The 17,482-nt window shown below is 44.7% G+C and overlaps 1 protein-coding gene across 3 annotated transcripts in view; it reads right to left on the bottom strand.

Moving 5' to 3' along the window:
* The window catches only part of klhl6 (kelch-like family member 6), a 72,878-nt gene that overhangs the window by 23,155 nt on the left and 32,241 nt on the right, over positions 1–17,482 (bottom strand). For all 3 annotated transcript variants that reach the window (XM_069899318.1, XM_069899320.1, XM_069899319.1), the window contains one exon: positions 8,548–8,997. In XM_069899318.1, the coding sequence (XP_069755419.1) occupies positions 8,548–8,997 (450 nt within the window). The remainder of the gene's footprint in view (positions 1–8,547; positions 8,998–17,482) is intronic.

Here is a 17,482-nt window from a genome sequence, read left to right as displayed (position 1 = left end):
ATGGACCAGTTAGGGAAGATGTGTTCTTTATAAGAAAGAGGTATCTCGAGCACTAAACTAGTGGTTTAAAAACTGAAACATGCTGAGATTCATTTAACAATGAGGTTTGCTGCCTCATTGGTAGATGACTAACCTTTTATCTGGGATCGGCAGGACCAGACACCTGCTGCTGTTTGGAGTTTTCTGGATTTCGGTCCCTTTTAGCAAATGCCTCGCTCCTAGTCCCCACTGTCCTTCTCCCTCACCCATACACCCACCCCACCCCCTTCTTCTCTCTCAGGGCTGGTTCCAGAATATTTTGCACCCTAACCCAGGCTGAGCACGGGGTGGGGACTGAACATGCACTGTACAGGAGGCTCTCGACCAGCACATCAGTTGGGGGATGACAGGGTGGCCCGGCCAGAAAGGTGGCTAGCATTGGCTGGTCCAAGCCGGTGGCCAAGCAGGGCAGAGCGGTGGACATGAGGTGCAAAGCTGGAGGAGGAGTGAGCGCCAGTGACTTTCAGGTGATCCCCCAGCTCATCAGGTCATCCTTCACGCACACCCTTACAGTACCGATTGCCCATTGCACCCCCTCCCCCAACTGCCGAGGCCTGAGTTTACAGACCACCGCACCAGGTCACAGCAATGGCTCAATGAGGGAGCAATGGCCCTCTTCATTACCCATAATCCCCCATGCAGCTGGAACCATTCTGCTAGCACCAGAGTGGTTCCATCTGTGTAGGGCATTATGGGTAGGGAGCCACCGCCTACTTCTCTCCTGCTAGATGCTGGGCACCGAGAGTCACCTTTCCACCGAAGTTGAGAGAAGCGGGGATGAAAGGAACTTGATAGGGGGTGGGGGGGGAGCCTCCCTCTAAAAATGGAGAATTTATTTTGGAAAATTAATGTTACTTATGTGTAATGTCATCTACCGAAAAAAGTGTTGGTTTTTGGAGGTTGCTGGATAAAAGGTTAGGTACCTGTACCACCATTCTATTTTGTCACTAAGCAGCAGTTTTTGGCTCAGTACCTTGCCCCACGTTCCCTGTGATCCTGCCTCACCTGCTTCTGGCTGCGGAGGCAACTTGGCTGACATGATGAGCAGAAAGCAAGGTGACCCAGTGATTTGAACTTTGCCAATGTTACAATCAGAGGAAGGGAATCTTCCCTAGAAAAATTGGTCAATTGGTTGATGGAAAGTGAAGATGCTTTGCAATGGGAGAGCTAGTTTAAGGATGTTTCATTGGGAAAAAAGAGTAGGGTGGTTATTTAGCAATTGATCAGATATTTCACAAGCTATTACATAAATCTTAGCTAAGGTACATTCCAGTGAAGAAATAGGATGGGACAGCTGACAAGAGGAGAGGTCATGACTGGGTAATGAATCTAGTCAAGTGGCACCCCTCTTGGTGGTGGAACACTTTGTTGCTCGTGACCACAAATATGAGCTTTGGCATAGTTATGGACAAGGATAAAAACAGTCTTAATTATTTGGGCACATTATAACAGGATGAGGCAGGGACTCGGGAGAGAAAATGGATAAATTGTTCTCGGGAAGGTGCACGGAAGGAATCTGGAGGATTTTGAGGGACCACTTGCACAGGGTTCTGGATAGGTTTGTCCCACTGAGATGAGGAAAAGATGGGAGGAAAAGGTACCCGTGGTTATCAAAACAGGTGAAGGAGTCGGTTAAGGGGAAGAAGGACGCAAAAATCAGGAAGGGGCCATAAGAAATATATGGCAACAAGGAAGGAACTTAAAAAAGCATTTAGTAGAGTTAGAAAGGGGGCATGCAAAGGCCTTGGCAAGTAGGATTAGGGAAGACCCTGAAGCATTCTATGCATACATGAAGAATAACAAGAGTGAAAGTAGGGCTGCTAAAGGATAAAGGAGGCAACGTGCCAGGAGGTGGAGGAGGTTGGGGAGGTCCTATGTGAATATATTCACCAGAGAAAAGGGGCCTTACCAGAGTAAGGTTTGATTAGAACAACTTTACATGCTGGACCATATTGTGATTCATAAAGAAGTGCTGGATTTTCTTTCAAACATTAAGATTGATATGTACGTGAGAACAGATGAGATATACCCAGGTTACTAGCTGAAGTGAGGGAAGATATTGCCTGGACATTGGCAATGAAAAATTGAAAGATGTGGTCCTCTTGTTTAAAACAGTTTTAAAAAATTATAGACCAGTGAGGCTTACATCAGTGGTGGGCCAACTATCGGAGAGGATTCTTAAGGACAGGGTTTATGAGCATTTAGAGAAGTCCACTCTTCTCAAGGATAGTCAGCATGGCTTTGTGAAGGGAAGGTCGTGCCTCATGAGCCTAATTGAGTTTTTTTGAGGAGGTAACAAAAGAAATAGATGTGGTGGACATGGATTTTAGTAAGGCACCAGACAAGGTCCCCCATGGTAGACTCATTCAGAAAGTCATGAAGCATGTGATCCATGTGTGGATTCAGAATTAGCCTGCCTGCAGAAAGCAGAGAGTGGTAGTGGATACAAAGTGACAAGTGGAGTTTCGCAGGGATCGGTTCTGAGATCCATGCTCCTTGAGATTTTTATAAATGACCTACACGAGGAAGTAGAGGGATGGGTCAATAAATATGTGGGTGATACAAAAGTTGGAGGAATTGTGGATAGTGTTGAAGATTGTTGGAGGTTGCAACAGGATATAGATAGGATGCAGAATTAGGCAGAAAAGTGGCAGCTGGAGATCTATCCGGGTAAGTGTGAGGTGATGCATTTTGGAAGGTCAAACTTGAGAGCACAGTACATGGTTAATGGTAGCATTCTTAAGAGCATGGAAGAACAGAGGGACCTTGAGATCCAAATACAGAGATCTCTCAAGGTTGCTGTGTTCTACTCTTTATACAACCATGTCTGTGTGGCCAGACACAATTCCAAGTCTATAAATTTGCCGATGGCACGACAGTTGTCGGCAGAATCACAAACAGCAACGAGGAAGCGTAAAGGAGGGAGAGAGATTAGCTCATTGAATGGTGTTACATCAACAACCTTCCGTCAGCAAAGCCAAGGAGATGATTGTGGACTTTAGGAGGAAGTCAGGGGAACATGACCCTGTCCTCATCCAGGGCTCAGTAGTGGAGAGGGTCAAGAATTTCAAATACCCAGGTGCCAACATCTCTGAGGATCTGTCCTGGAGCCTCCATGTTGATGCAGTCACGAAGAAGGCTCACCAGTAGCTATCCTTGGTGGGGGGGGGGGGGTGTACAGGAGCCTAAAGACAAGGACAGCTTCTTCCCTGCTACCACTAGATTCCTGAATAATCAATGAACCAGCGATACTGCCTTCCTTTTTGTGCTCCATTATTGTAATTGTTTATATAGTAAATGTAAGATGGTTCTACTGTGAATGTTTGCTCCTGTGACTCCGCTGCAAACCCTGAACTTCATGACAATAGATTGATTCTGATCCTGATTCTCTCTCCGTGCTAATGCTTCACCCTAACTCCATGCATCCTTATCTTTTAGGTCTCTTAGGCAGCATTTTATCAAACGCCTTCTGAAAATCCAAGTAAACAATGCTCGTCTGCTCCCCTCTATCTACTCCGCTCGTTATAAATTCCTACTTTCTCTCTCTCTTAATTTCTCACATTTTATCTCCATCACTCGTTTTTATTTTTATTTCTTATCTCTGATTGTTCTTTTCTTTTAATTTTTTTTCTGTCTTTCCCTCTCTGCTTCCCTTTCTCTTTGTTGCCTCACTTTCCCTCTTTGTCTGTCTTACATCCTCGACACTTTTCATCCGATTTTTATTTCATCTTCTGTAAGATCCTGAATATCCTAGCACAGGTGGAACAGGTTACATCGACCTCCCCCTGACCAGCTGCAGAATAGGGTACATAGATAATCCTATTTCAATATCATGCCTTTCTCCCATTCGGCTCTCAGCATTTTATGATCAGCCCACTGTATCACATCAGCTCTGGTATCTTAAGGTGCTAAGTTGAATTTATTGGTTGTTGATCAACAAGTGTTTAAACTGTGAATATCATGAATGCAGGAGAATCATTGGAATTTATGGATTCAGATTCAGGTTGGTGTAGCAGTTTGTGCAACGCTGTCACAGCGCCAGTGACCGGAACCTGGGCTCAAATCCCATGCTGGATGTAAGGAGTTTGCACGTTTTCCCCGGGTCGTGTTGGGTTTTCCCAGGGTGCTAAGGTTTCCTTCCACTGTTCAAAAGATACTAGGGGTGTAGGTTAATTGGGTGCATTTGGGCGTGAGCTGAAATGGCCTGTTACTATGCTTTATGTCTACATATTTTTTTAAAGATGTCATGACCAAATGACAAAGGGCTGATGGATAAAATGCTTCATCCCATTTTAAATTCAGAAAATCCACATAGTGTGTGCTTTAGAGTGAAACCCAGCACATTGAGCAATGTCAGGACTTGTCCTCTTCATCACATGGAGATTGGAATATCAGTCAAACCCCAATCCAGCACTCTGTGTGTGTGTGTGTGTGTGTGTGTGTGTGTGTGTGTGTGTGTGTGTGTGTGTGTGTGTGTGTGTGTGTGTGTGTGTGTGTGTGTGTGTGTGTGTGTGCGCGCACATGTGTATACAAGCATACATGCATGTGTGTGTGTATATATGAGTGTGCATGTGTGTGTATGCTTGTGTGTGTGTGCATGTGCATGTGTATATACAAGTGTATGTGCATGTGTGTGTGTGTGTGTGCACGTGTGTGTGTGTGTGTGTGCACATGTGTATATATACGAGCATGCATGTGTATGTATGCATGTGTGTTTTATATATATACATACAGGAAATGTATGACCACACTTATGGGATTGTATTATAAATCACCCATAGTCTGCGAGAATTGGAGGAGCAAATCTGTAGAGAGATAGCAGACAGCTCCAGGAAACATAAAGTTGTGATAGAAGGGGATTTTAATATTCCACTTATTGATTAGGAATTCCATACTGTAAAAGGGCTGGATGGCTTGGATGTTGTCAAATGTGTTCCAGAAAGTTTTCTAAATCACTATATGGAGGTACCAATGAAAGAGGACGCAATACTGGATATCCTATGAGGGAACAAGGCAAGACTGGTGACAGGAGTATGTGTGGGGGAACATTTTGGGTCCAGTGACCATAATGCCATTAGTTTCAGTTTAATTATGTAGAAGGATAGGTCTGGGCCTTGGGTTGAGATTCTATACTGGAGAAAGGCTAATTGTGAAGAAATGAGGAAGGATCGAAAATGGGTCGATTGGGATGTTGTTTTCGGGCAAGGATGTGCAAAGTAAGTGAAGGACTTCAAAGGTGAAATATGAGAGTACAGAGTCTGTATGTTCCTGTCAGGGTGAAAGATAAAGTTAGAAGGCATTTGGAACCTTGGTTTTGGCAGAATTTTGGGGATGTGGTTTGGAAGAAGAGAGATGTATATAACATATATAGGCAACATGGAACAAATGAGATACTTGTAAAGTTTTTAAAAATGCAAGAAAATCCTCAAGAAAGTAACCAGGAAGGCTGAAAGGAGGCATGAGGTTGTTTTGGCAGACAACGTAAAGGAAAATCCTCAGAGTTTATTTAGGTATATTAAGAGCAAAAGGATCGTAAGGGAAAAAGATTGTGTCCTTGAAGATCAGAGTGATTGGCTTTGTATGGAGCCAAAAGAGATGGGAAAGATCTTAAATGTTTTTATCATCAATCACTCAGGTCACTCAGGAAATGGGCACAGAGTCAAGAGAAATAAAGAAATCAAGCAGTGATGTCATGGAACCGATACAGATTAAGGAAGAGGAAGTGCTTACTGTCTTAAAGCAAATAAGGGTGGATAATTCCTCAGAGCCTGACAAGATATTCCCTTGGACCTTGAGGGAGGCAAGTGTAGAAATTACAGGGTTCTGGCAGAAATATTTAAAATGTCCTTAGCTATCGGTGAGGTGCTTGAGAATTGGAGGGTAGTTTTAAAAAGCCTTAAAAAGTAACCCTGGAAATTATAGGCCAGTGAACCTGGTGTCAGTAGAAGGTAAATTATTGGAAGATGTTCTTAGAGATCAGATATACAATTATTTGTATATCCAGAAACTGATTAGGGATACTCAACATGGCTTTGTGCATGGTAGGTCATGTTTAACCAATCTTATAGAGCTTCTCAAGGAGGTTACCAGGAAAAATAATGAAGAAAAGGCTGTGGATGTTGACTACATGAACTTCGGTAAGGCCTTTGACAAGGTCCCACATGGGAGGTTAGTCTGAAAGGTTCAGATACTGGGTATTCATGGTGAAATAGTGAACAGGATTCGACAATGGCTGGATGGGGGAAGTCAGGGAGTAATGGTGGATGATTGTTTCTCAGACTGGAGGCCTGTGATTAGTGGTGTGCCTTGGGGATTGGTGCTTGGGACCATTGTTGTTTGTCATCCATATCAATGATCTGGATGATAATGTGGTAAATTGGATCAGGAAGTTTATAGATGACACTAAGATTGGAGGCGTTGTGGACAGTGAGGAAGGTTTTCAAAGCTTGCAGAGGGATCTTGACCAGCTGGAAAAATGGGTTGAAAAATGGCAGATGGAGTTTAATGCAGACAAGTGTGAGGTGTTGCATTTTGGAAGGACAAACCAGATAGGACATATACAGTAAATGGTAGGGCACTGAGGAGTGTGGTAGAACAGATACATAATTCCCTGAAAGTGGCATCACAGGTGGACAGGGTTGTAAAGAGAGCTTTTGCCATCTTGGCCTTCATAAATCAAAGTAATGAGTACAAGAGATGGGATGCTATGGTAAAGTTGTATAAGACTTTGGTGAGGCCAAATTTGGAGTATTGTGCAGGTTTGGTCACATAGCTACAGGAAATATATCAATAAGATTGAAAGAGTGCAGAGAAGATTTACTAGATGTTGCTAGGGCTTCAGGAACTGAGTTACAGGGAGAAGTTAAACAGGTTAGGACTTGAAGAGTAAATGAATGAGGGGAGATTTAAAAGAAGTATATATAATTATGAGGGGGATAGACAGAGTAAATGTAGGTAGGGTTTTTTCCATTGAGGGTAGGTAAGAAACAAACTAGAGGCCATGGGTTCAGAGTGAAAGGGGAAAAGTTCAGGGGGAACTTCAGACAGAGAGTTGTGGGGGTGTGGAATGAACTACCAGCTGAGGTGGTGAATGCAGGCTCAAATTTATCATTTAATAATTTGGACAGGTTTACGGAAGGGAAAGGTATGGAGGCTATGGTGCTGGTCAGTTGGAGAAGAGAGAATAATGGTCCAGCATGAACTAGAAGGGCCAAATGGCCTGCTTCTGTGCTGTAATGGTGTACGCGTGCTGCCTCTTTTGTTCACTATCACTAACAGGAATTAAAAAAGAAATAGAAACTTCTTTCACAAAATTCCCCAAGCTTGCAGCATGAATATTAAAGATTCTTGCCTTCTGTTACTTGGGCAAGTGAATGTTCACGGTCTTCTTAGTTACTTATTATGACAGAGAAAGAGACCATTCAGCCTTGCATTCTGGCTCCCCACACCAATCCTGTTTGTCATATTCCCCTTCTCATTTTTTTTTCCTTTTAAAATGCTAAAATGTTTTCTCCTCATCTGTCCATTGACTGACCATTTCTACTAATGGGTGTAGCCTGACTTGTTGAGTTCTTCAGCTCATTGTTAGCTCAACATTTCAGCAACTTTAGTTTTTGCATTTTTCTACATTATTATTATTGAGATTTCTGGAAAAAAAACCCCACCATGTTTTACATTTAGAAATAGGGTAGGATATGAATTCACAAGATCACAAGTTAAAGGAGCAGAAGCAGGCAGGCCACTAGGCCCATCAATTCTATTCCATGACTCTACACTAAGCTGAACATGCTCACACATGTTCCAATTTCCGGCCTTTTCCCCATATCCCTTGATACCCTTACTAATGAGGTACTTATCCATTTCCTGTTTAAATACTCCCAGTGATCTGGCCTCCACTGCTTTGTGCGACAGTGCGACAGATCCAGGACCTTCTGACTAAAGAAATTATTCCTCCTCTCTGTTTTAATTGGACCCCTTGTCCTCAATTCAACCATCAAACAAATTGTTAATCAATCCTCAAAATTGGAACAGACTTTCTTTAAATTACATTTTAAGTAAATTTACAAACCCAAAATTCTCAATTGATTCCCCACCACTGAGTATGCCTAAACTTGCTGAACTAAATTGGTTCATAATCCAACAAAAATTTAATTTTAATAACTCTCAGATTCCTCCATGGCTTGACTAACAATCACTGATCCAGAACAGAGCACTGGGGGAGTGATGTACCATCACAGATGACATCTTTCCTGTGAGTCATTAAAATAAGCACATGTCGCCTCTCTCAGGTGGATATGCGTCCTCAACCAACCATCATTCAAATAGATCATGCATATTCCGTGAAATTCTGTTGTGCTCATTGTTCCTACAGGACAATGTGACATTGACTGTAAGAGGCCTGGGATGTCCTGGACTCAGTTGAATAAGCACCAGTGATTTCTTTCCCAGTACCATAGCTGGCAACACAAAACAGAGCCGGGTTAGAAGGACAGTGTAATAGGTTCCAACCTCATTGCCTGACAGGTGGTACATCCTGGCTTCTTGCAAAAGATGGAACACATCTGGGTTTTTCCAAACAAGTTCATCACCTTCCACCCACTCCACGAAGTACCAAGGGTCCAGAAGGGGTAGGCGGACATGTTCCAGCACCTGGCACAGTTGGTGCTGCCTCTCGGCCTCTCGGTAACGCACCCAGCGCATCACTGTCTCAAATACCCGTTCCTCCTCTGTGACACAGAGCTCATCATTTTGGAGAATTTCTGAGAGGATCTCTGCAGATAGTTCCAGAAATTCATCATGTTTCAACACTTGAGGAAAGTTCTGCACAATGTAGTTCTGTACACATTTCCTCAGCACTTCCAGGGAATGAGTGTCAGCCAGTCTAAGGATGCCCACACAGTTGTCTGGATGTAGAGCCTCACTGAGGAAGTTGGCACAGGCATCCACCATCCGCAGGAACTGTTGGTGAAACAAGAATAGTCAGAAGACAGTCAACAATGCACCTCCCTCGTCCCCTTAACAATTTTCCTTCCTGCACCACTTCTACTCACTTAACTGCTGATTCTCACTTGGCTTAGCAATGCAAGCACTGAACGTCCTTATGTTTTGTCAGTTTTCATGTGTGAGTTTGAAAAAAGCACACAAGAAGCAAGAAGTTCATGTGACCCCTTAAACATTGCTCCAAAGTTCAATAAATTTTAATTATGTTTGGGACTAAAGGGACTTTGTTCGCACCAACTCAGGAACAGTAATGAAAAATTCATTTCATTATTGCTTGAAGGTCTTAAATTCTCAGTTCAGAAATAATTATAAAGTGTTTTAAACATCGTAGCTTCAGGCTTCTTTACTCACAATGTGGCTAATTTCTTCCACGATTAATTCACAAAACCAGACAAGGGTTAAGCAAATGTGGTTCTCTTCTTCCATGATGAAGTCACAAACCAGACGAGGGTTAAACAAAGTGGCCAACACAAAAAATAGACCCAGTAGAAATCGGTTCTCTTTTCCAAAGATACAGGAAGTGGTTTTCCATATTTTAAATCTGTGTCCCCCTTTCCCCAGGAGTAACAAACAACAGCACTAATTCTGGTTACTGTAACTCAACCCTGTCCTTCACAAGGTTTCAACCCTTGTGTCACGGGGGTTTTGACTTCTGTACTTGTAGAGCTTGTCGAAAGAAGCAAAGACTTGTTGATCCAAACCAAGGCTTTTATTAGCAAAAGACAGGAACTCTTCACAGGTGGCCGACCAGTCCGGAATGATCCGACCTGGCAAGGGACACAACCCTTTAAGGCCCAGACAATAGGTGTGGCTTAGCTCTCAGCCAAACGCTGTAAGCACAGTCTAGATACAGTAACTATATACACTATGTACATTGGTGATAGATCTGTACTATCACAGTACTCTAAATCTAAATGCCGAAATTTGGTCATATATTTCTTCAAATCATGTGACCTTTACATCATCATTGAGATAAGTCCTAATTCTTGGAAATTACATGACCAATTTATTTCTACCAAAGTTCTGTTCCTTTTTCAAAACCATTCCATATCCATAACAACCTCCGATCTCATTTCTGTTCAAGAGGCTTAAGTGGCTTTGATTAAAAATGGATTGCTCCCTCAGGAAGTTTTGAATAATTAAGATCCATTATCCCTGTCCAAGACACTTCGATTCTGAGAATGAACACTCCTCTCAGAAAACAATGTGTGTGACTTTATACCAACCTACAGCTAACTTACTAAGAATACAGATACAGAATTATAATTTACTAAGACATTTTTATAAAAGAAATATAGTTTAACATTAAATTAAAGATTAACATAAATCGATTACAATATAGAACAGTTTAGACTGGAAATGTCTGTGCCGAACTTAATTTCAAATTAAGCTAAATCTCAGCTGCTTGTACATGATACATATCCCTCCATTCCTTGCATACTTATGTGTCTAAAATGCTGTCATTGTGACTGCTTCCACCATTACCCCCGGCAGGCTGTTCCAGGCACCTGCAACTCTCTATGTAAAAAAAACTGTACATCTTTAAACTTCCCCACCTCCTGCCCCCTCAAATACTTTCCCTTAAATGCATATTCCCCAGTAATTAATATTTTTACCCTGGAATGAAAATTCTGACTGTCATAAACATTCCCTCAACCTCTTCTCATGACTGATTCAACCATAGATTTCTTCTCTTTGGCTTGGCTTCGCGGACGAAGATTTATGGAGGGGGTAAAATGTCCACGTCAGCTGCAGGCTTGATTGTGGCTGACAAGTCCGATTGCGGGACAGGCAGACACGGTTGCAGTGGTTGCATTGGAAAATTGGTTGGTTGGGGTTGGGTGTTGGGTTTTTCCTCCTTTGTCTTTTGTCAGTGAGGCGGGCTCTGCAGTCTTCTTCGAAGGAGGTTGCTGCCCGCCGAACTGTGAGGCGCCAAGATGCACGGTTTGAGGCGATATCAGCCCACTGGCGGTGGTCAATGTGGCAGGCACCAAGAGATTTCTTTAGGCAGTCCTTGTACCTCTTCTTTGGTGCACCTCTGTCACGGTGGCCAGTGGAGAGCTCGCCATATAACACGATCTTGGGAAGGCGATGGTCCTCCATTCTGGAGACGTGACCCACCCAGCGCAGCTGGATCTTCAGCAGCGTGGACTCGATGCTGTCGGCCTCTGCCATCTCGAGTACTTCGATGTTAGGGATGAAGTCGCTCCAATGAATGTTGAGAATGGAGCGGAGACAGCGCTGGTGGAAGCGTTCTAGGAGTCGTAGGTGATGCCGTTAGAGGACCCATGATTTGGAGCCGAACTGGAGTGTGGGTATGACAATGGCTCTGTATACGCTTATCTTTGTGAGGTTTTTCATTTGGTTGTTTTTCCAGACTCTTTTGTGTAGTCTTCCAAAGGCGCTATTTGCCTTGGCGAGTCTGTTGTCTATCTCGTTGTCAATCCTTGCATCTGATGAAATGGTGCAGCCGAGATAGGTAAACTGGTTGACCGTTTTGAGTTTTGTTTCCATCAGCCAGCTCCCCACCATGACTACCAGCCCCCCCACATCTCCATCGGGCACCATAGATTTAATGCACCATCAAAAGACTGGAAATTATGTAAATCTGGTAGACTTCTATTAGCAATGGAATGGAGGAGCATCCATGCTGATTGATTGTCCTAAACTGGGGATGGGGCTCCTTTATTCAGGAGTCTGAGAGAGGAGGTACAGGTACAGTCAGCAAAGGGCCATGACCAGACATACAGTGGTTTCCCACAGCTTCACCTCTGACAGCCTGCTCATTCCTCACAGTATTTGATTCCCCTTTTACCACCTTTAATATAATCTGTAATTCATCCCTGATAATATTCTTCAATAGGAAAGTCCAAAATTCCTGATGCTGGTAGATAGTATCTTCATCTCCAAACTGGTAACCCTATTTCTGAAAGTATGCTTGTAGATATCTCAAAAAGGGGGAATCATTGTCAATATAGACTGTCAAACCCTTTGTGAAATGTATGTGATATTAATCTCCTAAAGTCAAATGATGTACATCCAACCTGTTCAATCATTCCACATAAGATGTGAGGTGATGCATTTTGGCAGGACAAATCAAAAAGCTGATAGAGGGTTAACGGTCAAAAACCCAACACCCAACCCCAACCAACCAATTTTCCCTTGCAACTGCTGCAACCGTGTCTGCCTGTCCCGCATCGGACATGTCAGCCACAAACAAGCCTGCAGCTGACGTGGACATTACCCCTCCATAAATCTTCGTCCGCGAAGCCAAGCCAAAGAATTAAGAGCATAGATGAACAGAGGGATCTTGGGGTTCATGGACATACATCCCTCAAGTTAGTTGCTGGTTGATAGGTGCAGAGCTCGTCGAAAGAATCAAAGACGTTGATCCAAATCAAGGCTTTTATTAGCAAAAGACAGGAGCTCTTCACAGGTGGCCGACCAGTTCGGAATGATCCGACCTGGCTAGGGACACAACCCTTTAAGGCCCAAACAGTAGGCGTGGCTAAGCTCTCAGCCAATCGCTGTAAGCACAGTCTAGATACTGTAACTATATACACTATATACATTGGTGATAGATCTGTACTATCACATTCACCCCTTCTTGGAGAACTGACCCTGGAAAAAAAAAACAAGGGAGAGAATGAAAGGAAGGGGTAAGTTAAGGACTGTAGCGGTCAGGGGGTCTGACCATCTGGCGTGACCACCGTGGTGCCGGGATTGGGGTCGCTGGAGTGGTGTCACCAGTGGGCTCATTGGGTGCGACCGCTCCTTTGCTCAATTCCCCAGTCCTGTTGTCGGCAGGGTGGCCCAGGTTGTTGAGGTGCTGTTGGTCCTTCTGTTGCGGCACGGGGCCTGGGGAATAAAGAGTTGGGGAAGGTTGGGTTGGGGGGGTTTGCTGGGTCTACCGTGTCCTGAGCTGGGTCTTGTACCGAAAGAGTGTCCTCCCGTCCGTCTGGGAACTCAACGTAGGTGTAATGCGGGTTCGCGTGGAGTAGAGTCACTCGGTTGACCAAGGGGTCATTCTTTGAGTGCCGGACTTGGCGTCGCAAAAGGACGGGGCCAGGGACGGTGAGCCATGCCAGTACAATGGTTTCTGATTCGGATTTCCTCGGGAAAAGGAACATCCTTTCGTGGGGGTTGCATTTGTTGCGGTACATAGGAGGGAGCGGATGGAGTGTAAGGCACTAGTGAAAACCTCCTGCCAGTGAGAGTTGGGGAGACCTTTAGACCGGAGAGCCAGTGTAACCGCTTTCCATATGGTGGCATTCTCCCTCTCGACCTGGCCGTTACCACATGGGTTATAGCTCATGGTCCTGCTTGAAGCGATACCACACTCCAGAAGGTACTGTTGCAGCTCTGCACTCATGAATGAGGACCCCCTATCACTGTGGATGGAATTGGGGTACCCGAAAATGGCGAAAATACTGTGAAGGGCCTGTATCACTGAGGTGGTAGTGGTGTCTGGGCAGGGCACAGCGAACGGGAAGCGGGAGTACTCGTCGATGGCCGTAAGGATGTAGTTATTACGGTTGGTCGACGGTAGGGGCCCCTTAAAGTCTACGCTAAGACGTTCGAAGGGGTGGGTGGCTTTGATAACGTGGGAGTTATCCGGATGGGGCTTGCATTCAGTGCACACCGAACAGGCTCGGGTCATGGAGAGGATCTCCTCGACTGTGTAGGGTAGGTTGCGTGCCTTCACAAAGTGGGCAAACCTAGTGACCCCTGGATGACAGAGCGCCTCATGGAGTTTCTGTAGTCTGTCCATCTGTATGCTGGCGCACGTCCCCCTGGAGAGCGCGTCAGGCGGGTCATTTAGCTTACCAGGCCGTTTTAGGATGTCATAGTTAAAGGTGGAGAGTTCGATTCTCCATCTGGCGATTTTGTCGTTTTTTTATCTTACCACGCTGGGTGTTGCTGAACATGAGGGAGACCGCGTGTTGATCAGTCAACAGTGTAAAGCACCTCCCAGCGAGGTAATGTCTCCAACGATGCACCGCTTCAAATATGGCCTGGGCCTCCTTCTCGATCGAGGAGTGTCTACTCTCTGGACCCTGGAGGGTCTTGGAGAAGAAGCTACAGGTCAACCGGCCTGGTTCAAGGTGGCTGCCAGGGCGAAGTCGGATGCATCGCTCTCGATTTGAAACAGGACAGACTTATCGATTGCGTGCAGCATCGCAGCAGCGATTTCGGATTTGACATCACGCAACGGGATGATGTCACGCAACGGGATGACATCATAGATGTAGTCAACACTGGAGGAGCAGGTTGGAGGACCTCCTGGAAGTGCTGTTGTGGCGGCGTCGGCGGATGAAAGGTAAGTATTGGGGTTTGTAGTTGCTTGCGGTTGGCGGTTGGTAGATCGTCGGTCGCGGCAGTCATGCCCCGGCAGTCGTGACCGATGGACGCTAGGGTGAGTACCTAGTTGGTCGCGGCGGGTCCCCAGTTGGTCGTGGTGGCTGCAGCGGGGGCGGCAGCAGGGGAGCGGCAGCAGCAGCGGTAGCGTTGGCCACGGCGGTTCCCCAGTTGGTCGTGGTGGCTGCATCGACGGCGATGTAGGCAGCGGCAGACGGGGAGCGGGCAGCAGCAGCAGTAGCGTTGGCCGCGGGGGTGGCTGTGGCGGTGGCAGCAGCTGCGATTGCCACAGTCGGGACCGAGGCCGGGTCGAGTGTTCCGCACGGGTGCGAGAGGCGGGCAAACACAATGGTTGCGAGGGTATGCTGCTCCTTCTGGGTTCGGCATCTCCGTGACGTCAGGCGTTGCCGTGCAGGGGAGCCCTCGCTCTCATTGGACGAGAGCTCTGGGGAAGAAGAGTTTGAATGGGATAGTGGCGGTTGGGTTTCACACGAGGCACTGTGTTTGCTGGCGGCCATTTTAGACCTACAGACTACAGCAAAGTGGCCTTTTTTAAGGCACTTCTGGCACCTGGCTTTTCTTGCTGGGCACTGGGACCTGCCTTGCTTGTCCCTCCCGCAGAAATAACATCTTGGGTTCGCAGGGGGCAGTGTAGCAGCAGCCGACAGGCCGTCAGTATCTCGGGGGGTGGTTGGGTAGAAGGGCACTCTACTCACATCAGAACGTGGGGTCCAGTCCCTAGAGAACTCGTTGGATGTTAAGGCTGTATTCTCCATTGTGATTGCAATCCGAGCCACATCCTCTAGTTTTTCTACCCCTTGTTCGAGCAAGCGCAGCCTCACTTCGTTCGATCAGAGCCCAGCCACATAGGCAACCGGACGAGATCGTTTGTGATTTCGGCAGCAGTTTTGTCCACACAGTTACAGTCCTTGCCCAACGCCTTTAATACTTGTAAATATGCCCTGCTGGACTCGCCAGGCTGTTGCTTCCTCGACGCAAGCACGAGCCGGGCATGAACTCTGTTCACCGGTTGATCATACAGTTCTTTCAGTACCTTTAAGGCTGCGGTGTAAGTGGTCTCATCCTGGATGTTCTCGTAGATTCTCAAGGACACCATTTACAGCAATGCTGGTTATCCTCCTCTACCTGAATGAATCTCAGGAAGTTTTCAAAGTTCAGCAGCCAGAACTTAAAGGCTTTGAAGGCTGTAGCTGACTGTGGGTCGATATCAAGTTTTTCTGGCTGAGTTAAATGCTCCATCCCTTTCAAAAAAAAATTATTTTTTCTTTTTGCTAATAAAATTGTAGAGCTCGTCGAAAGAATCAAAGACTTGTTGATCCAAACCAAGGCTTTTATTAGGAAATGACAGGAGCTCTTTACAGGTGGCCGACCAGTCCGGAATGATCCGACCTGGCTAGGGACACAACCCTTTAAGGCCCAGACAATAGGCGTGGCTAAGCTCTCAGCCAATCGCTGTAAGCACAGTCTAGATACTGTAACTATATACAGTATATACATTGGTGATAGATCTGTACTATCACAATAGGATCATTTAAAAAGCCTATGGGATTCTTGGCTTCATTAAAGGGGGATTGTGCATAAGAGTAGAGAAGTCGTGTTTCAGATTTATAAGTCTCTAGTGAGACCACATTTGGAGTATTGTGTCCAGTTCTGGTTGCCTCATTATAGGAATGGTGTAGAGGCTATGGGAAGGTGCAGAAGAGATTTACCAGGATGCTACCTGGATTGGAGGGTATGTCCTATGAGGCAAGGTTGGCAAAGATGGGATTTTTCTCTTTGGAGTATAGAAGGATGAGAGTGGACTTGATCAAGGTCTACAAAATGATGAGGGGCATGGATAGGTTGGACAGCCAATACCTGTTTCCTCAGGTGGAAATAACAACCACTAGAGGACTCATGTATTAAATTAAGGGAGGGAAGTATAGGGGAGACATCAGGGGTAGGTTTTTTACACAGAGATGATGAGGCCTGGAATGCCCTGCCAGGAGTGGTGGTAGAGGCTGAAACATTTTAGATAGGCACACGGATGAAAGGAAAGTGAAGAGTTATAGGGTAGTGAGAACTTAGCACTTTTATATGGTTTGACAAAACATGGAGGGCCGAAGGGCCTGTATGTTGCTGTCATGTTTTTTTTTTTTTTTTTTTTTTTTTTTTTTCTTTTTTTTTTGTTTTTTTTAAATTTTTTATTTTTCACACCATAAATCACAATAGCCATGATATACACTTTTTCTTTTCCACACATTTACAGTGACTTTTTCTCCCTCCCCCCTCCCTCCTCCCAAGCCACCCCCCCATCCCTCCCCCCTCTCATCCATTTTAGTTATACAATCTAGGTTGCATTAATTCAGTTAGACAATGTTGTCATTCAACAAAAATACACCAGAAATTCTACTGAGTCCATTTTTTTCTTCTCTTCTCCTTCCATCAACTTAGGTAATGTTTGTTCCCGGTAGGTTTTCGCTATTGTATTTAATGTAAGGCTCCCATACTTGTTCGAATATTTCGATATTATTTCTTAAACTATATGTTATTTTTTCTAATGGAATACATTTATTCATTTCTATATACCATTGTTGTATTTTCAAATTATCTTCCAATTTCCAGGTTGACATAATACATTTTTTTGCTACAGCTAGGGCTATCTTAACAAATCTTTTTTGTGCATCCTCCAAGTCAATTCCAAATTCTTTATTTTTTATGTTACTTAGGAGAAAGATCTCTGGATTCTTTGGTATATTGTTTTCTGTTATTTTATTTAATATCTGATTGAGATCATCCCAAAATTTTTCTACTCTCTCACATGTCCAGATTGCATGAATTGTTGTTCCCCTTTCTTTTTTACATCGAAAACATCTATCAGATACTGTTGGGTCCCATTTATTTAACTTTTGCGGTGTAATGTATAGTCTGTGTAACCAATTATATTGTATCATACGCAGCCTCGTATTTATTGTATTTCTCATCGTTCCAGAGCATAACTTCTCCCATGTTTCCTTTTTTATCTTTATATTTAAATCTTGTTCCCATTTTTGTTTAGTTTTACCATTTGTTTCCTCATTTTCCT

This window comes from Narcine bancroftii, chromosome 9 (assembly GCF_036971445.1).
Source record: "Narcine bancroftii isolate sNarBan1 chromosome 9, sNarBan1.hap1, whole genome shotgun sequence".
In the NCBI taxonomy this organism is placed as follows: Eukaryota; Metazoa; Chordata; class Chondrichthyes; order Torpediniformes; family Narcinidae; genus Narcine; species Narcine bancroftii.
This window is presented reverse-complemented; position numbering and strand designations above follow the sequence as displayed.